General features: G+C 39.6%; 1 protein-coding gene across 25 annotated transcripts in view; it reads left to right on the top strand.

Moving 5' to 3' along the window:
* Positions 1-24,964, top strand: part of gramd1bb (GRAM domain containing 1Bb) — a 143,658-nt gene extending 118,694 nt beyond the window's left edge. For 8 of the 25 annotated variants that reach the window (XM_057347862.1, XM_057347845.1, XM_057347850.1 and 5 more), the window contains 19 exons: positions 62-85; positions 2,589-2,609; positions 4,115-4,138; positions 8,271-8,355; positions 9,297-9,400; positions 9,581-9,676; positions 9,753-9,833; positions 10,505-10,620; positions 10,709-10,880; positions 10,972-11,161; positions 12,336-12,479; positions 17,280-17,398; positions 17,833-17,975; positions 18,084-18,187; positions 18,384-18,584; positions 18,688-18,778; positions 19,281-19,292; positions 21,492-21,599; positions 21,742-24,964. In XM_057347862.1, coding sequence (XP_057203845.1) covers positions 62-85; positions 2,589-2,609; positions 4,115-4,138; positions 8,271-8,355; positions 9,297-9,400; positions 9,581-9,676; positions 9,753-9,833; positions 10,505-10,620; positions 10,709-10,880; positions 10,972-11,161; positions 12,336-12,479; positions 17,280-17,398; positions 17,833-17,975; positions 18,084-18,187; positions 18,384-18,584; positions 18,688-18,778; positions 19,281-19,292; positions 21,492-21,599; positions 21,742-22,030 — 2,124 coding nt within the window. In that variant the 3' untranslated portion in view covers positions 22,031-24,964. Of the gene's footprint in view, positions 1-61; positions 86-2,588; positions 2,610-4,114; positions 4,139-6,022; positions 7,785-8,270; positions 8,356-9,296; positions 9,401-9,580; positions 9,677-9,752; positions 9,834-10,504; positions 10,621-10,708; positions 10,881-10,971; positions 11,162-12,335; positions 12,480-17,279; positions 17,399-17,832; positions 17,976-18,083; positions 18,188-18,383; positions 18,585-18,687; positions 18,779-19,280; positions 19,293-21,491; positions 21,600-21,741 lie in introns of those variants that run through there. The other 17 variants (XM_057347852.1, XM_057347854.1, XM_057347851.1 and 14 more) reach the window with 13 other exon arrangements.
* Positions 24,965-25,613: the final 649 nt, after the last annotated feature.

Below are 25,613 nucleotides of genomic sequence, written 5' to 3'. Positions count from 1 at the left end.
TGTAAATTCACAAAGGCTTGCTTTTCTTTTGTTAATTCATCATGTTTTGGTTGTTTTACAGTATGACAGATTAAACCTGATTAAAGTAAGCATTTCATGTTGTTCTACATCTGACCCCTGAACTAATACTTTGTCAAGTGTTAGTTCATCAGTGTTAATGTCCCCAATCAATACCTCCAAGCCCTTCCCCAGCTGTCTCTCCTTCTCTCATTGTACACACATGACCTGTTTCACACCTCTAAAATGAGATCAGATTACCTCACATTAAACCATCCAATCCTAAAGCGTTGGCAGATTTGATCAATATGTGTGTTAGGGGGTGTTCGGTATGTGAGGTCTAGACACGCAAATTACACACAATGGGTTCTGTTTTTTCAGCCTTTATCACCTGACACACCTTTCCTGTCATTTCATCTGTTCATATTAAACTAGGCCAGTATACAAAGAGACACATGTGTCATTAGGTTTTTTATAAGTAATACAGCATCCGTTTGTCCACTTTTATGTGATTCTCCCATTTTCTCCAATTCAGATGGTGTCTGTAATAAATAAGACATGCAAAGTCATTTTCTGGAATTTTCAGTGTCCATTTTTGGACAGATTAGCATTGCACAATAAGGTTTTGTTGACCAGGGCATTTTATTTTATGTCTTTTTAAGGCATATAATCATGAACTTAAGATAAATGATAAATGCACTTTTGTTTACTTTTTTCCTTTCGAAACAGGACATTTGGGATGAGACATATCAACGGATTTGTCCTTATTTAACCAGTTAAATAGCTAATAGCCTTATAGTTTACATGACAGCCCAACCAAATCCTAATCTACACTCAAAAAATTGAGTACATTTTAAAGCAATTAGATCAATCAATAAGAATTAGCCCAAAAATATTAAGTGTAAAGACCGTTTCATCGAACGCGCGCGCCTGACCCCCAGTTAACGGTTTGTGTTTGGCTAATGTCTAATAATATATTGATTTATATTTTATTTAATTTATGTTAACATTAATTTGTATTATTATTTTACTGTATATTAATTGTATTAAATAAACGATTTGTTAAATTTTGTTGTATGTTCATTTTATGAAATAAACTATTTGTTGAATGGGTCATGTAGTTTTGATGCATTTAAAGAAACCGTATGGTACATTGACATCTAGTGGTTGAGCTTGGTATCGCAGTCTAAATTCAAAATATTGGAGAGGCAAGTTTAGCCAAGGAATGTTTTTTTTTCTCGGTTTCTTTTAGTTGTTATCAGAAATAATCTACAGGCACTCTATTGTTTGTGAATGTGTACCGGAAGTTCAGCTGGGGTCAAAAAAGTGCGCATGGCGCAGTAACGTTTGTTTATATTTTTGAGATGAAACCATCTATAGAGGGTATGCATTGACGTCACTTTCCCACGTGAACATGTCGGGATCGCCCTGGGACACGCTCCCCTGGGTGGCAAAACACCCAGCAAAATGGCTGAGGAGAATAGGAGAAACAAAGAAACCGGGACTAAAACACGAAATTATTTGCTGAAATTACAAGCAGCTGGATTTGACAGTGATCCTTACAACTTACGAAGGAATCAGGTGTTCCTGGACACTGAAATGGAATTGTTTTGCCACCCGTGTGCTCACATGGTGTTCATGTGGCAAAGTGATGACACGTCCATACACTTTATATTAAAAATATAATTTGTTAATTAAATACTTAATTCTTTTCATTAAATAAACTTATATAAATATATGTACATTTTTGAGAAATTAACTGTTGGATTTTTAATCAGTCACTTAAATTATTTTAAAAGATGTTATTAAGTTTATACAGTATAGCTGTTTATTTTTGTGATATTTACTTAGCCACTGAATTGTTTTTTAGAGTGCACTACAAATTAATGTTATGCAGATACAGGTGGTATTTATGACATTCTTATTCCAGAGAGCATTTTATTGTACAGGAAATGTCATAAACATTTTTTGTCTATTTTTTGGACAGGAAAGACTATGCGTAAATGCACATATCTGCTAAAAGTTTATTTGACTTATAATACACTTCTCTTTAACCCCTTAGCATTCCCAAGGTCTCATTTTGAGTGGTATTTGTACCGTGGGCGGGACAGTGGAGCGCTAAGGGTTAACAGGAAAACTTCTGGATGTATAAGTGGCATTAAAACTAACAGACATGGACTATTAAGTACGAAACTTTAGCTTTGAAGGTCTTTAAAGTAAATGTTTGGCACAAGTGAACCAGTATCCACGATCAATTAAACTCACCTGTAGATTAGGTTGTGTTTGGTTGTCAATAGAATGTTAATAATGTCAGTTTGTCCCGTACACAAAAACCCCTCAAAGGTCTTTTTATGTTGCTATTTTGATACACCCGGGTGTGCACTTGGCTTTTTCCCAAAACATTAAGATCAGACGATGTATATGTCTGTTATTATCCAGTCAGGGGAAATGTCATTCTATCAGACTTCACCAGCTGCCACATGTCTTGGCCAGAGCTCACGGTCTGTAAATAAACACGGCTGTACACACATAATGATGGGCATGGTCACTCTTTCACGCTTCCTAATAGTTTCCCTCTCCTTCTCTTTCAGAAAAGCCAGAGCTGGTACAATGTAAGTCACAGTTTCTTTATTGGAAATATAAATGCTTGTTTTTATGTATGTTGTTATATTTATATATTTATATTCAAATGTATTATAGTTATACAGTGCTTAACAAATTTATAAGACCACCGCCCAATGTAAGGTTTGTGCAACAGCTAACAGTATGTGTAAGCTCTTAATCACATTTCTAATGCTTAAATATAGTTATTGTTGTTATCTAGGAATTTTCAAATGTACTGTTTTTTTACAAAGGCAGAAAAAAGGACTTTATTCATTTTTTATTCAGATGACCAATTACAGTTTTTACAGTATTTGCAGTCCTTAATAAAAAATAAATTTGAATGGTTAAATGTTTTACTTCTTATGAAGAAAAGTTGAATCTGCTGGCTCAAATTTGAATATAAAACGTGAATAAAGATTTAGTTGTTTAAGTTTGTTATTTGCCTAAATAATGCCAATAAAAAGTTTTTGACTGATTTCTAAAATAATTTTAGTTATATATTTTTTTATCATAGCAGGTGGTCTAATAAATGTAAGCACTGCACAGTAATTGTATGTGTGTATGTGTGCATCAGAGATTTTTTATTTATTTTTTGTGCCTGGTGTTATTACACGGCTCGTTGGAATGCTTCATTCTGATTGGCCAGTCGCGACATTTGCAGGTTCGTTATTCCCAGATAACAACCTCTCAAAACTAATAACACACGGTAACCCGGATGCAGCAAATCATTTTGAGAGGTTTTTTGACAAATTAAATATAAATATGTCTTTTAATAACATATATGACATTATATTTACAAACTATTAAACCAAATTGCCTGTTCGTGACATTTGAACATCGTTTCTTACCTTAAAACCGAAACTAAACGGCTTTTCCTCACGGAAGGTCTGCAATCTGTAAAAATGAGCTAATAAAATATTTCAAATTCACATTTGATGTCCAGTTTTCTCATGTGGCAAGTAGCCGTGTAATAAGCGGGATAATGTACAAGCAGCCGGCTGTTATCGCGAGATAAGCCCCTTCAGCGTGAAACCTGATCACACTGTCGGGGCTTAATTCTGCGATAACAACCGGCTGCCTGTACATTATCCCTTACTTAATCAGATCTGTGTTGTTACTATGACATTTTCAGCTTCAAAATCTTATCTTACTCTTGAGTCTTAACTATATCTTGATGTCAGTTTCCTCATTTTCACATCTCTGCAAAAACATGATAGATCACAGTCAACTGTCTCTTCAGTATGGGGAACACCTTGCACGGTGTCAGACATTTACACATTACACTTTTGTACTTTGTACCACTCTAAGATTAATGAAATCAAAGAAACACAAAGCCAGAAAAACCTTTTCACTTTCTGTACATGTCCTCTACAAGATTTTGGGATTTAGTGCTCAATAGGTGATCATTTCAAAATGTGTTTAGCCACAAGAGGGGGTAGTTTTTATTCCACAGTATTTTCCCTCTATTTAACCCTTTTTTATGGTTTTATTTGTCTGCTCTTTGCCTCTTTAGCATGAGAGACAGCACATCCTCAGAGTAAGCATGATTTTACAGCCCTCGACTCCTGTCTCCTCTCTAAAAATGTCTCTCACAAAATTCCTTTCCATACTAAAGTGCAGTACAGAAATAATGACTGAAATGAACCTCGAAGGCTTCTGTAGTGTTAGTGATGGCTTCATGTATGTGCTAAACTAATAGTGGAATCATAACACTTTCATTATAGACCCCATGAAATCATTAAAACGCTGTTTACTTTCCTGTGTTGTTGTAATACTAGCAAAAAATGGGGCAAGACAGTATAAAAGGTTCATCACTTTTTCTGAAATAGCCAAGAGGCTATAGTTTACAAAAAAGTATTTACCTACGGTTGTAAGATAAGTCATCAATTATTTTGCATTTATGTTTGATTTAGTTATGTCATTTAAAAAAATCCCTATAAAATTAATATTAAATGAACTAAACAATAATGTTGATTCTCGATAATATTGATAGTGTTCAAGCTTACATAATTTGGTATTTAATCATTTGATTTGAATATTCCAATGGAAATCTTTGGTATTTCTATAAAATATAATGATCTCATCTGCAAAAAGAAACGTCCCTTAAATTTATCAGACGTGAACCAAAAACTCCCATTTTTTATTTCATGGGGTCTTGAATTCTTACCAGCTGTTCTTATGATCAATAAATAGGATTACCCAGTGAACTTTGTTCACTGCACTAATCTGAATGCTACAACTGCAAATGCATGACATGAATACCTGCATGGCAGCATTAGAGATTCAACAACACATTCTCGGTAGTGTGATGGGTTGGTTGATCGCACTGCTGTCTGGCTGGCTCTCTGAAGCATCCCAGCTGCATATTGGACTCGAAAGCAGGATTGACAGGTTGACATTTTATTGTCATGAATTCTTTATGCACGGCTCAGTCCTGTTTATTTTTAATTGTACTGTCTGTCAAGTGTGTGTGTGCGTGCGTGCATGTGTGTATGTGTTCATATGGGCAGTGATGATCTCCCATGGCCCTGAGAGCTCTGTGATTACATCTCAACCGTCCTGACGTGAGTTCTGAGCCTGTAACCATACAGACCGCTGCAGTGAATGCTTACTCGCCCATTGTGCTGCCATAAGGGTTTATTATGGTTGGCTTTCAGAAGACCACCGATCATCAGTTTAAAGGCCTCTGACACCCTTACAGAGAGAGAGAGAGAGAGTACACTGAAAAAAGTTGACTGTACTCAGTTGATTAAGTAAACTTTTAAATAGTTTTTTATAGCTTTTATAGTTTTAGTTCACTTAACTTAAAGAATCACCTGAAAAAGAATCTTACTGTAAGACAACATCAATAATACTGGAAAGTTCAAACCTATATGACCTTTCATAAGCAACTATTTAGCTGCAAAGGCTTAGGAAGTTCATTGCACTTAAATGGATTTTGAAGGTTAACTGAATGAACCCAAAATGTAGTTATGATTACTTGTTTTTTTAAGCACAAACAACATTAGGGCTTACAGTAAGTTTTAATATTAACTATATTCGATTTCATCAGTCGCATGCGCCTGGCCCAAAGTGTGTTTGGTTACAATATAACAACTTTTTTTTATGTTTAATTTAAAATCAATATTCATTCATATTTCACAATTATATTTTGTGCATTTTAATTGTATTAATTTAAATTAAAACTACTTAACAGTTATCGATTCTTTGTGGAGGTGTACCAGACGTTAGGTTTGGGCCACATAACGTTTGTTTACGTTGCTGCCACTGAAACCGTCTATAGGGTAGTTTTACACAAAAGCTTCTTCTTAAATATACTGCAAAAATCAGCTCTCGGACACATTTTAACTCTGGAATGTGATAAGTCATGACCATGTCGTCATTATGTTAAGGAAATGAATCATGTTACTCAATTCTCCACATGCATTACACTTGTAAATTATCATATGTTATTTCGGTTAGGTTTTTATTTGTCATTCATATGAATAAAGAAAATGGTGCGATAATGGTAATGATTAAATGACTCACTGGTACAGTACTATATTAAAAGACCCTTGTTTGTAACCCACTAATAAAAATGAAAAAAGAGTCATAGAATCAACGAAAATGTACCAGCAGACTGTATTTTTATTCAAAATCTATTAGTAGTTTTAAAAAATAATATATAATATAGCTAACACAGAAGATAAGGAGAATAAAGAGATATGTGAAATGAAGGAGGAAATGATGAAGACCGAGGAGCTAGCCTTGTGCGTATATAAGCGTTCACATAGTTATTTAAAACTGTAGAAAGAAATGTCGGTTAATTCTGACAAAAAATGACATAAAATACTTGAATTAAATATTTTGTTTTTATTTCTGTTAAAGTTTGGATGTGAAAAAAAATAAAAAGCAACATGTGTGTGAGAGAGAGAGAGAGGGGGGAGAGCGAGAGAGAGACAGAGATGACATTATTGGAGTTGTCACACCCCTTTATCTTGGTACCAGCCACAGGCGGCACACAATATTTACTCAATTTGTTAATATGTAACTACCTTTACATACTCATCATTAAAGATAAACACACACACAGATACATTCTCATCTACACACTCATCCAGCTCGGTATAAACCAGCAGAGCGGACTGTCATCCAGAGAGCTTCATATCACCTCAGGTTCTGTTCTGTACTGATCAAGACCTGGATTGTGATTTGGCATATGTGACTCTTTTGGGATTCATTTGCATACCTTCGCAGAAGCAACAATCTATATCTCCTTGGTTTATGGATGATCTGTATATACGTGTCCGGTGAGAGAATACTTCTTGGCGCTTGCGAAAGCCTCACGACTGCTGTGGATCAGATGTCACGCTTTGGGTTATCTTTAGGTTCACCACAACACAAATAAGAGAGAACCGAGCCTGGGGTTGTGTGATTCGAACGTAGCCTTTGACGCTTTCGAAACCTAAGGGATCCATATCAACGGGGCATTTTTGACACCCTTATCCTAAATAATCCTTTTTACACTTGTAGAAGATCTCACCTCTCGAAGATCGTTCGACACATTTGAAGACCAGCAACCAATAAGCAGAAGAAGAGCTGACACACAAGAATTCATTTCTTGCGGAAGTGACTGATGTTCCTTTTCTGCCGGCTGTTTCGAACAGAAGCGAAGTGTTTATAGTCGAAGAACCAAAATTGAATATTTCACGCCACAAATACAAACACTTTCCCCACCGACTGGAACAACCGGCAGCATAATACACTATCTGTCTGTCGAGGTTACTAAAGGGCACTTGCGTGTGAGCCTGTTTTTATGGAGCGAACTGGAATCATGTGGCGCTAGTCGGAAGAAACCAATACTCACCCACGGAAGATCTGTGAGAGCCTACGGATAACCATAAACCCACCGGAGGAGCGTCTGGATTTGAGATCATTATCTGTTAACGCAATTTATGTTATCTGGAGGAATCTCACAACCTGAAGTTTCATTGATGAACTTCTCGATCCTCAATCGACACAGCGGCTGTGGTGCGGACAGAAACACAAACATGGATTCGTCTCTTAGCTCTCAGGAGGACTGGGAGACCCTCATGGAGCTGGAGGAGGCTTTGGCCGGGTGGTTAATTCAGGGTTCAGACTGGAATCAAGACTGGCTATGGGGTTCCAGAGCAAACCCTTACCAGGATGAGGAAATACCAGCTGTGAGTCAGGAATCTTGTGAAATACGTAGAAATACATATTAGTTCAAGATCTTTTTTACAGTCATGTTTTCATGATCCGTTTTATTTGGGGGCTTTATAATTGCTTTTTCTAATAATCGTTTTTTTAACACTTTGCATTGTACCAATTCATAAGAACAAGCCACATAGTTACAAGCTGGGACACTAAAATAGTTGTCCAAAGACCAAAATTATAGTGAATGTCATTGTCTTTTTGTGTCATTGAGGTGTACGTTTGTTCTTCAGTTGGGGTCTAGCATGTGTCTTTAAATGAAAGGTGATGTTAGATGAGTCGGCTGGCTTCAGCTGTGCAATGGGAATGGACTCATCATGGCTCAACTCAGGCTGCTGCATGGCAAAGCTAAACCAGCGTTTGACTTGCGTGGACGAATGAAAAACGAATGTTTGTTGAGTTTGGATGTTTGGGTATGCTGCTGTTTCTTACCTATTGAGTCATTTGTTTTGTAGGTACTCAGTCCCACGTATAAGCAACGCAATGAAGACTTCAGGAAGCTCTTTAAGCAGTTGCCAGACACAGAACGTCTTATCGTGGGTAAGAAATCTCAATTACAATGTAGGAGTATTGGAAGAAAGAGTGTGGTAGACAGAAGAAAGTGGCGTGTATTTGTTCAAAAGGATAGCACAAGCACTTTTTTAGTAAAACTCGACACCTGTATGGACTTAAAAGGAAACTGACTTCATACAGCCACTTAAGACCACCTACACACCAAAAGGTTAAAAGTCATTGCAAAAATGAAAAGCTAGTTATGACATTTCTGATATTTTCTTACCAAGTGGCATATTCCGCTGCAGAAAAAATAAGAATGTAAGAATCAGAATGTACTATTTCTAGGTATGTGTTTAGGTAAAATAATCATTTTTGTTTCATTCTGTGAACTACTAACAACATTTCTCCCAAATTTCAAATAAAAATATTGTTTCTATTTGCATTTATTTGCAGAAAATGAAAACTGGACAAACAGGTCAAAACGCTCTGTATTTTTTCAGACCTCTAATGCTGCAAAGAAAACAAGTTCATATTCACTTTTAAGCAACACAACAGTAATATTTGTACATGTATTTAGAAACATATTTAAAAAAATGTATGAGATAAGCTGGATTTTTATCACCAGTTTCATGTATCTTGTCATGCTGTCAGTCTTTCACATTGCTGTTGGATGACTTTTCTGTCACTCCTGATGTTTGATTTAGTTGAAATTCAACAGACACTGGACTGGAATGACCACAATACATCTCAAAATGCTGAATGCTGAACATTTGTATTGTCTTTTAATTTTTTCTCTAGCTGTATCTCACAGTCCAGTTGTGTCAACACTGAGTCTATAAAGTGAGACCCTTGACCTCTGTTGTGTATATCTACAGATAGGAAAGTCAACAGTGTTACTTGTTTTGCGTGGTGATGCGATAAGGTTTGTAATCTGATGGATTGTGAATAATGTCTTTTGACCTTTGACCTTGTCCTCTCATTGGCAGACTACTCGTGCGCTCTTCAGCGGGACATTCTCCTGCAGGGCCGTCTCTACCTCTCCGAAAACTGGATCTGTTTTTACAGCAACATCTTTCGCTGGGAGACGCTGGTATGGTTTATTACTTAAATCTTGTTTTGTAGTATTTATATTTGACCTTTTTTAGAAGGATTTACAGTACGTTATTTTGTGTGTTCACTGGGAATCAGACCCATCATGGTGGTGCTGTGCTATATCAGTTGACATTAAGAAGCGGGTTGTGTTTTGTTGACGATGTGTACATGTGTGCAGCTCACAGTGCGGCTGAAAGACATCTGCTCCATGACGAAAGAGAAAACGGCGCGTCTCATTCCTAATGCCATTCAGGTGTGCACAGACACTGAGAAGGTGAGAGACCTCAGACACCACAGACAGCCTCCATTAAACAACACCTGTTACCTGTTCTCATTTTTTTTCTCTTCAGCACTTTTTCACATCGTTTGGTACGAGGGACAGAACGTACATGATGATGTTCAGACTCTGGCAGAATGCACTGCTGGATAAGGTATCAGTGGTTTGTAATGGATATTACTACATTTTGTACTATGCGATCATGCATCCTTTAATGTTCCTGGAGCAAATGATTTCAAATGATCTTATCTCTAATCGTAAGCCCACCCATGTGATCAGTGGACTATAAATGCTGGTCCAAGAACACGTAGGACCCTGTGCAAAATCATATTAAGCGGATGTGGCGTGTTTGAGTTGTATCTAATCTAATCTAAATATTAAAGTGATAGTTCACCTGAAAAGTACATTTCTGTCAATATTTTCTCACCCTCAGATTGTTCCAAGCCTGTATAAATGTCTTTGTTCTGTTAAACACAAAGGAAGATATTTGGTGGAATGTCAGTAACCAAACAGATCTCATCCCTCGTTGACTCCCGTAGTATTCATTTTCCCTACTATGGCAGTAAAACGATCTGTTTGCTTGCTGACATTCTTCCAAATATCTTCTTTTGTGTTTAGCAGAAGAAAGAAATTTATACAGATTTGGAACAATCTGGGGGTGAGTTAATGATAACAGAATTTTCATTTTTGGGTGAACTATCTCTTGAAGTTACATTTACAATAGATTTACAATTTTGGCAGACGTTTTTATCCAAAGCATGTGGGGTATAGTTTTTTTAGTTCATGCATTCCTAGCACCATGCTCTTTGTTCTGTCTGTCTGAAGCCACTCTGCCCTAAAGAGCTCTGGCACTTTGTGCATCAATGCTATGGCAATGAGCTGGGACTCACCAGTGACGATGAAGACTACGTCCCCCCTGATGATGATTTCAACACCATGGGGTGAGACACACTGGACACATACAGTATATATGTGCATTCATAGGGAATAAGCTCCTAAACCCTAACATTGTGTGTGTGTGTGGTTCAGGTACTGTGAGGAGATCCCAGCCGAAGAGAATGAGGTCATGAATGATAACTCATCTAAGAGCAGCGGTGAGAACAAACTTGACAACAGTTCTCCTCCTGCACACAAGAGATCCATCACCCACTCCTCCATCACCTCCACCACACCTCCTAGCAGCACTGACTCACCACTGTCTGTGAGTATACACAACATTACACTCATACACGCTTCACAGTGCACTAGCATTGAGCAACAGATTTTAAAAGTGCGCCCCCTGTTGGCCGCAGTTTGACATTGGAGCCGAGGAGTACACAGACTGCCTGCCTGACAGCGATCTGCTGCCTCTTCCTCTGCTGGCCGAGGAGAGGAACTCTGAGCCGGCTAGCCCTCTGGCTCCAGCGCCCTCGCCTTCCCTTGACTTCAATGACAATGAGGATATACCCACCGACCTCAGTGATTCTTCAGTGACTGATGAAGGTTTGCTCTGTCAATTACACAGTCATATGTTTTTATTACTGTATATCTCGGAGAGATCAAATTTATAAAAAATGACATTTTAATGATAAGAAAAATCTACACATTGTGTAAAGCAGTGGGTCTCAAACGTTTTTGTTGTAAGGCCCCCTTTGTGTAGAGCAGGGGTGTTCAACTGGGGGTCCGCGGTGGAACTGCAAGGGGTCCGCTAATTACTGTTTACTCACAGGCAAATTTGTTAAAGCTGTAAAGCGCTAATTTGACAGCCAAATGAGACCACACCGCTTCTGCATTGTAAACTCTGACAGAACTATCGTACGTGTTTAAAATCAATGAAACGCGCACCGTGTAGTGCTGATGGTGCACGTCAAACAAGTTGCTCTGAAAATAACGCGGACTCGTTGCATCATGCTCTGCAGAAAAAAACTTGTGTTCATTTTCGTGTAACAGCCGCGACAATTGCTGATCCACGAGGAAGACAACGGAGCTCAGAATTATAAAATAGCGGTGTGTTCTGCAACACACAGAAAAGCGGAAGAAAAAAAACAATGACACTTAATAAAACAGCCTGATTTACACATTTTGTATAAGTGGGTCCCTGCTCCATGCATCTCTCATCTAAGGGGTCCTTGCCTTGCCCCGAAAAACGTTGAAGACCCCTGGTGTAGAGTGCACCGCTTTGCTGCCCCCCAAATAAAGATCTTAAACTTAAAATTTAATTAAACCAATAACATATTTAGTTATACAATGCTGAAACATCAATTCTTTTGGTTGGTGGGCTTATTTTTCTTTTGTTTAATTGCATAAAATGTAAAATTTCTATATTTCATAAAATGTCACAAAATCTGTGGTCCCCTCAATCCCCAGTTTGAGAACCACTGGTGTAAAGACGTGTAAAATGAAAATGCTTTATTTGGGTGCAGATTTATACATTATCAAAACATCTAAAATGTTTTCAATAGACTGAAAGCAGCAGAAAGCAATATCAATTTGTTTATCATTTAGTTATTAAATACATGTAAATAGTCAGAAACAACATCGGGACATTAAGTCTCTCTGTGTCATACACATTTGATTGGGCACAATTTGAAAGCTTACACATAATGTAAACCTGATTATTATCTTACTTTATTACTGTAAAAAATATGTTTTGTATGTTTGTATGTGTACTCTTCAGATGAAGTTCAAGCATTCCACGAAGATCTGAATGGCCGGCAGTACATTAATGAAGTGTATAAGTTCAGTGTTGATAAACTGTATGATATTCTCTTCACTGAGTCCCAGTTCATGACTGACTTTATGGAACAGAGGAGATTCACAGGTGAAAGACACTTTGAAAACATTTTATTAGTTATATTATTTATTTGTTTTTATTATTAGCTATAGATTGAAATTATAGACTCCAATAATAATCCATTTTCAATATAAAATATTATGGCTGTCAAACGATTAATTGCGATTTATCGCATCCAGAATAAAACTTTGGGTTTATGTAATATATGTTTAACAGAATGACTGTAATGAAGCGCATGACGAGGAAGATAATCCAAAAATAGAACTTTAATGTATAAACCAAAACAGGAGACTACAACCACACGCAACAATAATCAAAAGCAGACAAAGAACTCAGGAACAGACAGGGCTACAGAGGGAAACATAGGGAAATATAATTAGGCTGATACAGAGGGAAACATAATTAGGCTGAACAGAAAGGTGTGGGACCAATTAACTAATAATGAACACAGGTAAGGAACACAGAAGACAAAACCAAAACTGAAGATAACTGTGACATTACAACACCCCCCCCCCCCAGAAAGGAGTGTCCACACGCCATAAAAGTCCAACTGAGGAGGGAGGGCTGCCATAAAAGTCCAACTGAGGAGGGAGGGAGGGTGGGGGTTCAGGAGGCGGGCGTGGAGCAGGCAAGGGACGGGTGATGTGAAGGAGTCCAGAGGTAGGGGCCCGGAGCAGGAGGAGCCAAATGGAGACTCAGAGGCCAACCAGCCGGTGGAGGAGGAGGAGCCCAGGGTGGAGATGAGCAGATGGAGAGCCAGGGTGACGCCGAGGATCTGGAGGGCCAAAGCGGAGCTGGTGGCTGAGGTGACCGAGGTGGAGGCGGGGATCCGGAAGCCCGTGGCAGAGCCAGAGCGGCCGAGGATGCAGGTGGAGCCGGAGGGAAGGAGGAGCCTGACAGGGCCATAGGACCAGAGTAATGAGGCGCAGCCATAGGATTGGAGTCCCAAGGTGGCAGATGGTCGACGACTGACCAAGGCGGAGCCGGAGGGATGAGGGAGCCTGGTAGAGCTGGTGTGGTGACGGGCCACGGCGAAGATGAGGGAGCCAAGGTGAACTCGATGGGTCAGAGGACCGAGGTGGAGTCCGGGTCTCGGAGGTAGCTAGTGGCTGGAGATCCCAAAGCTCAACAGACCCAACGGCGCAGCATGCAGAAGGTGAGCAGAGGTGTCTCCAGGTGCCAGTGAACCCAGGGCTGAAGAACTGGCTGGCAGCGGTAGAGGAGGTGGGAGAGGGAGGCTGGGCCGGACCTTTTTGGAGGCTGGAGAGGAGGTGTGCTGGCTTACGGAGAGCTGGACGAGACCAGCGGAGACGTGGAAGATGAGGAAGAGCAGAGCTGGACAGGACCAGTGGATAAAGGAGCATCCATAAATCTTCTTCATTAGCCCAGTCTATAATGGCAGAGTCCAGTTATAACTCACCCTCTGTGGCGGGAGTGTGGGCGGGGCTTCCCTCTAGCCCCTCGAACTCCACTAGGTCTCCCACGGTGATACACAGTGTTGCCGGCTCACACACCTGGTCAGACGTTTAATAAGGCTCGGGGGCGATGACGGCTCAGTTATGGGCTCGTGGACTGCCGCTTGTGTCATAGCGGGCTCAGGCTCTCCGTCTGCAGTAGGCTCTGGCTGATGCTCCGTGAGGTGGGGTGATGGCTGACTGGCCTCGAGGGTTGGGAGTGGGGCTGGAGATGTCCTCAGTCTGGCACACGGAGAAAAAGAGTCCATTTCTCTCCAGTGCCCACTTTACAAAAGCAGCAAAATCCTCTTTGGGACCATCTGCTGGAAGACACTCCCTCAGGTCGTGGTGGTAGAATACGCAGAGCGAGCAATCCAGGAAGTTGGTTAGGCATGCCAGATCCAAAAAGTCCAGAGTGTGATTTTCCAGCGGACAGTCTCCCTGCTCCAAGCACAGGAGCTGAACGGCAGGGGAAGCCATCCGGGAGAGGAAAAAAACTAAAACACCAACGGGGAAAAAAGAAAAGGAAAACGCCACTATGCTTTTCTGTAACGGAATGGCTGTAATGAAGCACACGACGAAGAAGATCATCAAAAAATAGAACTTTAATGTATAAACCAAAACAGGAGACTACAACCACACGCAACAAAAATCAAAAGCAGACAAAGAACTCAGGAACAGAATACAGAGGGGAACATATTAGGCTGAACAGAAACAGGTGTGGGACTAATTAACTTATAATGAACACAGGCAAGGAACACAGAAGACAAAACCAAAACTGAAGATAACTGTGACAATATGTTTGTGTACTGTGCATATAAATGTTTTATTTATAAAAACATATACTATACATGCATGTTTTTATTTAAGAAAAATGTATTTAAATAAACATGTAAATATTTCTTAAATATGTATACATGTATGGGGATGTGTTTATAAATACAAAATTAATATGCACAGTGCACAGACATACATTATGTAAACACAACCTTTATTTTGATGCGATTAATCGTAATCGTTTGACAGCACTATATGATGTTTTATCAACAAGGTTCGGTAGGAGCACGTGCAGATAATTAACTCTCTGGCTTTCGATAAAAAAATCACAGCAATCATCCTTTCAGCCCTATAAATAGTCAAGCTGCCATACCTCCATTCTCTCGAATGTCTGAAATAGAGATCCGCACCACTGGCCCTCCCGCACAGCTTCCCGCACTCCCAGATGCCAAAACGCTCCGTCGCTTTCACCTCCAAGGCGCCCGCCGACTTCTCCGGCGTCCTCTTACGCTTCGGTCCTCCCCTCCTTCCCTGCCATCGAAAAATGGACCGTCCTGGGCCTCAGGCAGGCAGGCCCTTTCCAACGCCGACATCCACTTCTCACAGCAGGTAAACAAGGCGGAGCTGTACAGCCTGTACTGCTCAATCCATCAGGAAACTCTTTCCCCCAAACACGTTTCTCCTAAGGAAGCCACCCCCCCCATCAAGCCAAGCCCACAAATCCCCATACACCACTGTCTGTCAGCGAAGAGTCTCCAACCTCCTTCAAAACACCGCAGCAGGCCCTCGGTCAGCCTGAGTCGCCCACCCGACTCCCTGTTGGACAACCCCGGCACCTCACAAGCTCCGAAGTCTGCGAGCCGTCCCAGCGACGCGAGCATGCCTCCGCCAGCAGCTCCGATTTTGTCCCAACCCCCCCTTCCCTACCTCCCTCCCGGCCAGTGGCTGGCCGCCCCTCCATCGAACTGTAGGGCGAGGCTGCCTCCAATTGCGGCACAGGCCCAGGCTTTCTTCCCTCCTAACTTCTTTTCCACCTTTGCCCCAGGAGCCGACCCTTGCTACCTCATGCTAATCGCCGAGCTCGCGCTATCCCACGGAACCTCTCACTTTTAAACCTACCACCGGCTTATTCGAACGAATCGCAGACGCTGGTTCGCCCCCATGTGGCCCCCGCAACTTTGCAACCTACCAGAGGCCCTCTCGTCCTCCGCACTGTTCAAGCTATACCCTTTAGTCGCCGCAGCCATTTTGTGGGGGAAAGAATTGTCCTCCACCAGCATCTTCGTACACTGCAACAATGAAGCAACCGTGCACTGTATTAGTAAAGGTTGTTCCCACTACCCCGCACAAATCCCTTTCTGAGACACCTCATATAGATCTCAGCCTGCGACCAATTCATTCTCACCGCTAAACACGTGCCGGCGCTGCCAAAACCAAAAAGCTGACTCGCTCTCTCGATTTGCCTTTCAGAAATTCAGGCAGCTGGCGCCGGACGCAGACCCACTTCCAACCCCGGTTCCTCCATATTCAGCACTCATATTCCCATAAACGACCCGCTAAAAGCCCTTCTAGATGCCTCCCTCGACTCTGTCCTCCAAGCCGTTTCTCCCAGGACCCTCCAATCCTACCTAACCACATGGAGGAGCTTCGATGCTTTCCACCCAACCTACAGCCTGCCCTTTACCCACTTTTCCCTGCTCACCATCACTTCCTTCATCTCCCACCTCAACACTGTGAAAAATCCTTCAAGCCAGCTCCAATAAAGGGTACCTAAGTGGAATCCAATTTTTCCATATACTCACCTTCGGCTCACCTTCCCCATCTATTACCAACTCCCAGACATTGATGCTCATCAAAGGGATCAAGAGAGCCCAGCCCACCCTCCCAGACCCCAGGCAACCCATCACCCTGGAGGTCCTATCCAAATGCATTTCCACCCTCCATAACGTCTACCACTCAGTCCACACCGCATGCACGCTTGACACCATGTTAATCCTGGCCTTTTTCGGCTTCCTCCGATGCTCAGAGCTCACCATCACGTCCAGTTTCAAACCAAATCTCCATCCAACTTTCCCAACCTATCCGTCCTAGACCTCGAAACCATCTCCTTCTCATCAATTATAGCAAGACCAATCAAACAAACAAAGGTCACCACATCTATAGTCCATATAGTCCAGTCCCCCATCCAACCATACCAAACCCTCTCAGCCTACCTGCATCTCCGCCACCCACAGATCAAACTCCCTCGGGGAGAATCACCGAGCTCTGAGCCCTCACCCCCGGGACAGCACGCCAAATATGCATACTATCCATCCCACTTTATTATCTGTGAGGCAAACTCGTGAAAAAAAAACTTTTAAATACAAACATGAAGTACTGATGAATAAGAAAAAAGCAAATTTTAAAAAAGGTTTCATTTTAAAATTTGATTGAAAATTTTGATCAAATGAATTGTAAGAAAAGAAATAGGTTATAATTATAGCTACAATGAATGGGATGGGTAAAAAATAATGATGTATCATTTTATGTATTAAACAGATTTTATTGTTTTTGTAGTATTTTAAGTCTATTCTTACAAGCACATATTCATCTACAGATGTTGTGCATCACCCCTGGAAGAAGGAGGAGGCAGGAGACCAGACGAGGGAGATAATGTACACCATCTCCCTGTCCAACCCACTGGCCCCTAAAACAGCTACTGTCACTGAAACTCAGGTGAAATCATTATTAATTTTTTTAGGACTTTCTTGGCCTTTGTATGGCTTTATTGACAGGATGCTAGAGACAGGATGACAGGAAACTTGTGGGAGAAAGAGGGGAACAGGAGTCGGAAAAGGTAGATGATTCGGGACTTGAACATGGGTCACCCAAAGCATCGATGCTAAAAAAAAATAGAAACCCAGTACAAACCATCACAAAAATTCTAATGATTTCCATTAAAATACCCTTATGAACTATTAGCTTTTTCTATTAAAACCATTAAAAAAAATCATTTTGTAATGTTATTTGTACATTATTTCAATAGGATTCATTGGCCAGATAAAACCCCACCAATAGAATCCATCTCATACCCGTAAACACCATTATAGTTTCCATTAAAACCAGTACCAATAAGTGTGTGTTGAAAATGTAATTTCGCTCTGTTTTAGACTCTGTATAAGGCCAGTCAAGAGAGCGAGTGTTACATCATCGACGCAGAGGTCATTACTCACGATGTGCCGTATCATGACTACTTCTACACCATGAACCGCTACATGCTAACACGTGTGGCCAAGAACAAGTGTCGGCTGAGGTAATGAGGAACAAGACAATACATCCTTCAGCTTTTGTGCTTTTATGCGATTCACAAGTACGTTACGCATGTGTTAATGGACTGTGATTTTATTCGTCTGGCCTTCAGGGTTTCAACAGAACTTAGATACAGAAAACAACCTTGGGGTTTGGTGAAGAGTTTCATTGAGAAGAACTTTTGGAGTGGGCTGAATCAGAACTTTAAAAGCCTCGGTAGGACATCATCTGAACATCTTAAGTTTAGCTCCACCCATAGCCATGTTGAGCAGTTAAATTTTAACACTGATGTTGGGCCACACCCACAACCTTCCCAAGCTCCACCCACAATTATATTTTAGTCATATTTTGGTCATTTCTGACTTAAAAAATTCCAATACCACGTTAAATCAAAATGCTTTTGTTTTGTCAGAGCTGGAGTTGGCAAAGATGGAGGATGCTCAAATAGAGTCCCAAAGGCCGTCTCCTAAAGCTAAAGCGTTGAAAAACTCCATCCTGAGGAGAAGAAATAGACCCCTAACACACCTCCGGACGGCCCATCTAGATGAGACCCTCAGCCCTGTTACCACACCAACAGATGAAGACGTCGCCCAACGCATCAAACACGTGGCAGGTCTGTTTATGCACACATCCAAACACACACAATAAAATCTCACAGACTCACAGTTCCCGAGTGCAGTTTCACTTGGTTTGATTTGCATTTGCTCTGCCCACAGGTTCCACCCAGACAAAACACATTCCTGAGCACACGTCAGGGGGCGGAGTCTTCTGCAACCTCTCCAAACCATTACTCATCATCAGCTTTGTGTGAGTACCAAACATCTCCCTCTTTTTATTCTCTTACAGTAGCTAGTACTAAAACTGTTACTTAGTCTGTAACATTTTTTGTTTACTTAATGACATTACTTAATAGTTCACCCAAAAATGAAAATTCTGTCATCATTTACTCACCCTCTTGTCATTTCAAACCTGTATGACTTACTGTAACACAAAAGAAGATATTTTGAAGAACGCTGGTACCCGAACCATGGTGGTACCCATTGACTCCCATTGGTTTTGTTTCCATACAATAGAAAGTCAATAGAAACTGCCGTTTTTCAGTTATCAACATTCTTCAAAATACCTTCTTTTGTGTTCTGCAGAAGAAACAAAGTCATAGAGGTTTGAAATGACAAGAGGATGAGTAAATGATGACAGAATTTTCATTTTTGGGTGAACTGTCACAGTGTATTTTTATCTTTGTTTTTATATTTTTTACTTAGCGGTTAACTCTGTTTTTTTTTCTTTTGTCTTTTGCGGCTGACCTTAGGATCTGTGTAAGGTACATTCCTTTACTGAAATCAAATATTGATCCGACAATATCCCATTCCTAACATTCCATTTTAGTAGCGTTCAGTAGTATTCTCTCTCTGTCACATCCCCTTTCTGTCATCAGTTCTATTCTAAAACCCAATGAACTAGCCAGACAGCATCATCGACGTAGTGTACTTTTAACACACAATTATAACAGAGAAGACAATCCCAGAATGCAATGTGACAAATAAGTGAAATAATCTGAGATAATTAAATGTACTGTAAAGTAATTATTAAAAACCTGTAAGATTAAAATAGTTATGCGATTAAAAACTCATACAGGTTTTAATGACGTGACGATAAAAAAAGATTACATAGTTTTTATTTTTGCGTGAACTGTCCCTATAAGGGAGTTGTTGCCTGTGTTGAGTGTTTAAAATCAGTGATTATTAGTGTTTACCCGTTCCATATGTTGTCCTGTCTAACATGAGATAAGTCCCATATCACAACCTCATCAACCCATGACATCACTCAGTCACTGAATATTGAATTATTTTTCTCTGTCGGTGTTCAGATTTGTCATGCGCAGAGGTGGACGAAGTACACAACTTCCTTACTTGAGTGAAAGTACAGATACTACTGGTCAAATATTACTCCACTACAAGTAAAAGTTGTAAAGACAGATTCTTACTTGAGTAAAAGTACAGAAGTACGTGCTTTTAAAAGTACTCAAGTATTAAAAGTAAATTTCCTTTATGTCAGTTGTGCATTGTTTTATTTGTCATATTATGCCTCTGAAGCAACCTACTGAATACACTGAGTAGCTCACAGTATCAGTGGTATTAAGAGCTTCATATGTTTAGCACATATATGTTTAGTTTAGATATAATCCTGTATGATCACTTAGCCTAATTATCCTCATTAGCCCCCTAGGCCTATATATATGTATTTATGAGCAGTGTTTAGTTTTTGTATATTCCCTTTACCAGTTTCAGCAGCAATTTACCAGTAAATAGTAAGGTTCTTGTAAATAGTAAAATGTAAAAACCATATGTTGTTTGTTGGATTTATTACCATTTGTATTACCATAGTTTAACTACAAACATAAACTATAGCTACTATAATGGAACTATGGTACATTTTTAGTTACTGTGGTTGTACTAAAAATAGCTTAATTGGAGTATGGCTACTATATAGAGAAAATTGTAAATTTGTGGATACTGTGGTTTTACTGCGAATACCATCCCTGCTGAAAAAAAACATTGAATTTGTGAATTAGAATTAGATTTTTCTATTAAATTCCTCTTTGTAGTGTGTTTTGGGTTTTATTCCAATAGGATTTACCATCCCACCAATAGAATCCATCACATACAAGTAGACAACAAGTATCCATAGTACAATTCCCATTATAACCATTAAATCCATTACATTTTATGTTGTATTTTGGGCAGGGTTCTATTGTTTTTAATTCAACAGGAATACTTCAACTATAGTTACTAATTAATAAAACATAATTAATTTTCCAAACGGCTTTAAATGATATAGCAGCAGAGCAGAAGTTAACGTGCACGCACACTTCCTTAACTCTGGCTATGCGATCTCGTGAAATTTCGAATGAAAACTTTACATTTTCCATTTTCTCTGTCATTTAGCTCAAGGTGTATGTGATGTTTATTTACCCTTTAGCCGTTATGCCGATCATTTTCATGACAATGTCATCTTCTATGATCTTTCACTGATCGTAGCCCTCGTTCTAAGCAATGCATCACACATACAGTAGTTGACCCCACAGGTGATTACAACACCACACTTTAAAATGTGCCTTTTTCGTCTTTTATATTTGCCTTTTTAGGGCGCTTTCAGCTGTGTAGTAGCACTGCCGTTTACATTAGTTTAGCGGGGAAGATCCCAGGGTTGCCAGATTTGCGTAAAACAATCAGCCAAATGGCCATTCAAAGCTGGCCTGAAAACCGCGAGCTTAGAAAAACTGAAATACTTGTTACATAGAAACGACTTCCTACTTTTGGGCCTTTTTATAAATGTAGTGGAGTAAAAAGTATGATATTTGTCATTCAAATGTAGTGAAGTTAAAGTCACAAGTACTCAGAAAAAATAATACTCAAGTAAAGTACTGATACTCAAAAAGTGTACTTAAGTACAGTACTCAGGTAAATTTACTTCGCTACTGTCCACATCTGGTCATGCGTTTGTTGTTTGTTTTCTGCAGTCTCTTACTGCTGGTGTTTCTGAATATCATGCTGTTCTATAAACTCTGGATGCTGGAGTATTCTGCTCAGAGCCTCACCAGCTGGCAGGGTTTACGCTTACATGACAGGTACACACCATCACACATTCACTGACTTTTTATCACATGTTCTGTTTAGGTAATAATATTTCGACATTTATTTATATTTTGTGCAATGCTATGTTATGTTTGTAAGGATCTGTGTGTTCATTTGTGCATGTGTGTGTTTTAGCAGTAAACTACCGCAGACTCAGGTGGAATGGGCTCAGCTCCTGGAGTCCCAGCAACGTTATCACGACGCAGAGCTGCAGAAATGGAAAGAGATCATCAAATCATCAGTACTGTTACTGGATCAGGTAGACAAAACACACACACACAGATGTGATTTAACCATGGTAAAAATTTGTGAATGTATGTATGTCTTCATACAGATGAAAGACTCCTTGCTGAGTCTTCAGAAAGGTGTGGGATTGCGGGATTACAGCTCCGATTCAGAAGAGAAGAGTCGTCGGTATTACTGACAATTACTCTCCCGGCCACCAGGGCGCGCTGTGCAATGTAGAGCCACGTATGTGAGTCTGTGTCTACAAATGTGCGTAGTAGTCCACGACAGGCAAAAAACAAAGGGCCCGTATGTACGTGTATGACTATGCATACCAAACAAAAGAAACACTTGACGGAGACAAGAGAAAGAGACCATTTACTGCCATCGACCGTTCAAAACGGACAGTCAACGGACCTCTGTACCTGTGGAATTGTGGGAAGGAGTGGTTTTTCTTTCAGATTCTCATTCTGAGGATGTGTAACGTGTATGCTCTGGTCAGAGGAACAAAATGAAATGGATATTTAAAAAAATGAGGAGCACGCTCTTGAAATGTAAACCCCCCTAGCGCACTCACTTATTATGAAGTGGTTTTAATTTCATTGTTTTATACAAAGAACGAGGAAAAGAAAACATATGTATTTTAGGGCTTGAATCTCCTGGTTTGACCTGTAATGGTAAAGCCGCAGTGTCCCTTTTTCACAGTGTATGAGATTATGAGGACATTATAATATCTAGCTCAATGATGGTGTATCACGGCTGGTTTCCTTGATAATGTTGAGCTAGAAGGTTTCATGTCGCAATTCACTACAGATCAAGTTTTCTAATATTGGTATAGGCAGACCAACATTGAAAACTATTTTGGGCGTAAGAGCATAAGGCTGATACCTGCCTCAAAATCCATGCAGAAAATGTGAAACACGAAATGTGACGTCTAAAGGTGCGTCGCCTCGCTTACCACATTTGCAAAAGAGGCCACTGACGTAACCACAAACCTTTGGTTTTTTGTTAAATGCACATTATGTAGTGCTGTGACAGAATTGCACTATGACAGGCCAGTAAATGTGAAAAGGGACACCGCAGCCAGGAGTCGGATGAATTTACTAAACTGTGAGATCTTCTGATTTGAAGATGTAGAAAAATCTATGAATATGTTTCAAATATATACTTTATTCAAAATGTAATATATATTTCAATAGAGAGAGAGAGAGATCATTGCAGATATTTATTGTTAATTTATGTACATATACTGTAGGACACTTATCAAAGCTCTAGACAGGCTAAAGAGTTTATATTGATTAAACTGCGTTTTCTTCATCAACACGCACAAGCACGTTTGACACGTGACTGTGTGCATGCGCACGCATGCGTGTGCGTATTGTAAGCATATACACAAGTGATGTCTATTTTGGTGAATGTATGTGTACAAGTGTGTTCGTGAAAAGTTTTCAATCATTCCACTTTGTATGTCTTGTGTCTTCCTACTGGCACATGAAGCCAAACTGCCTTTTCTTCTTGCCCAGTAGCTCAGTCCGATGGGCGTCTGTTTACACATCTGCCTGGCTTCAGAAAGCTGAGCGGTCAAAATTTGGCAGATTTGTTTTGAACATCTTTAGCTCACACACGTTTCCTGCTGTGGCACCCTTTGTTCTTTGAGGTGATCGACGTTGCACTGCAGGAAACGGTACATGAAGTTCACTGAAAGCCCATTTCTGTCATCTGTTAAATCTGATCTAGGTAAAGCAAAGTTAGAGATGAGACGTGGTGATGATATACTGTATGTTTTTTCTTTTTTTATAGAGCCAAAGTGCTCTAGCCTAAACCAAATATAGTATTTATGGAAGGTAAAATTATTTATATATGAAATGCAATTGTTCCCTTTTTATGCAGATTGGGGCCAATGTAAGTAAGATGTGAAGAGAGGAGGCACTTTATGTCCGAACATTTTATGACGAAAAGCCTAATATAAGTATGTTTACTGGCACGTTGCCGGTCGGACTTGATATTACACTCCAGCTAAAAGATGCTGTTGTATTGATGAATGTATGTGAGAAAGGTATTTTGTCATGAATTATAAATCACTTGAGAATCAGGATCTTTAGTGTTTCTTTCTTCACTCTTCAGTGAAGCAGGTATTTTATTCCAGAGCTGACATTTCTTGCAGTTGAGCTATTGAGATACAAGTCTGACTTTCTCTCACTGGTTGCATCTCTGTATTAAAATCTTCTCATTTACAAATCATAACAGTAGGATTAGTTGAACGTTTTTTTGCATTAGAGTGCATATTCTGCAACACGGTTTTGATTTTATTTCAGCGTTTAGATGAGGGTGTAGATGGATTGCTTGCTAATGGTTTGGAAATGAAGAAAACTACTATAATTTTACAAAGCAAATGAAATCACTGTTACAATCATATTCACTGTACTGTTTGTACATGAATACCTCATGTGAAATTATTTTTAATACATTTGTATGATTTTTTTGTGGTCCACCTATTATTATTTATTTACAGATGAAACATGGCTCTGTGACATTAGCACAACATGACTGAATGAAATTTCCGTCTGATGATTATTTTGTTTTTGTGCAGCAAATTCTCTTGACATATTTGACCAAAGATTCGACCAAGTTTTGCAACTGAAAATTGTGCTGTCACGGTTAGAGATTTGGCAATCAAAATTCAGCCTCAATGCAGATATAAGACCCATTTTTATTTTCAATGCACTGTCAGATTTCAATGGATCATAATACAAATGTAAGTCATTTCCACTGTACCTGTGCTCTTATTCCATTATTGACACTATACCAAAGCATGGATGTGTTTTGGACAAGCTCACAAATCAACATAACATTTTATTTTCTTGACAAAGTTTTGATTCTTTTTTAACTGTTCACCAACTTGTGTAGCATTGACTTGTTTTAAGATCTTTTTTTCTCTAGACCAGGCCGATTTGTACATGAATCCATATGCACTTTTTGTCAATGATGAAATCTGCAGTGTTCACTGACATAGGAAACAGAGCTGTGCTGTGCACAGTTTCCACCCTACCTACAACTCTGTTAGAGACTCTGATTCAGAGGCTTTCTGATCTATGTAAAGTAGACAGATAAAAATAATAATAAAAAAATGAGAAAAGACCTTGTGTTTCTTTGATGAATTGTCGTGTGCCTTTAAACCTGGTATTTCCTATTATCTACGATGTTTTATCTTTATCTTACACTACATATCATGCAAACATACAGATAATTTATTTAAGATTCCGTTAGTATATACAATAGTATATTATATATAATTTGGTTAGTATATATCATACTGTATAATCATTTTTTATACCTATGGTTTTGTATGTTGCTCAGTTCAGTTTTTTTGCACGTTTGGGTATCCAGTCAGCAGATTTCCTTTGGTGCAGATCTGGCCCAAATAAACTCCTGACCTGTGGCCCATTTAAGAAAGTGTTCACCGGCCCAGATCTGGTCCACATCTTCTCAGCCACAACTCAACCAGATCTGTGCCATAGTTCCTCCAACAGTGAACCATATAATAAAGAATGATGTGGACCTTATATGTAAAAAGAATTATGTGGACCTTATGTGTCATTCTTATGTTCAGTATAGGACTGACGGCCCCTGTGTGGGCCACATGTGGCTGATAGACCAAAAGCCAGAATTATCCTAGATTTTAACTTTATTTACACCACAACATTTTTTTATTCAAAATATTCAATAAACACAATCAAACAATATTAAACACAAACACTGATTCTCAAAATTGATTTTTTTTT

Source organism: Triplophysa rosa, linkage group LG12 (genome assembly GCF_024868665.1).
Source record: "Triplophysa rosa linkage group LG12, Trosa_1v2, whole genome shotgun sequence".
NCBI lineage: Eukaryota > Metazoa > Chordata > Actinopteri > Cypriniformes > Nemacheilidae > Triplophysa > Triplophysa rosa.
This window is presented reverse-complemented; position numbering and strand designations above follow the sequence as displayed.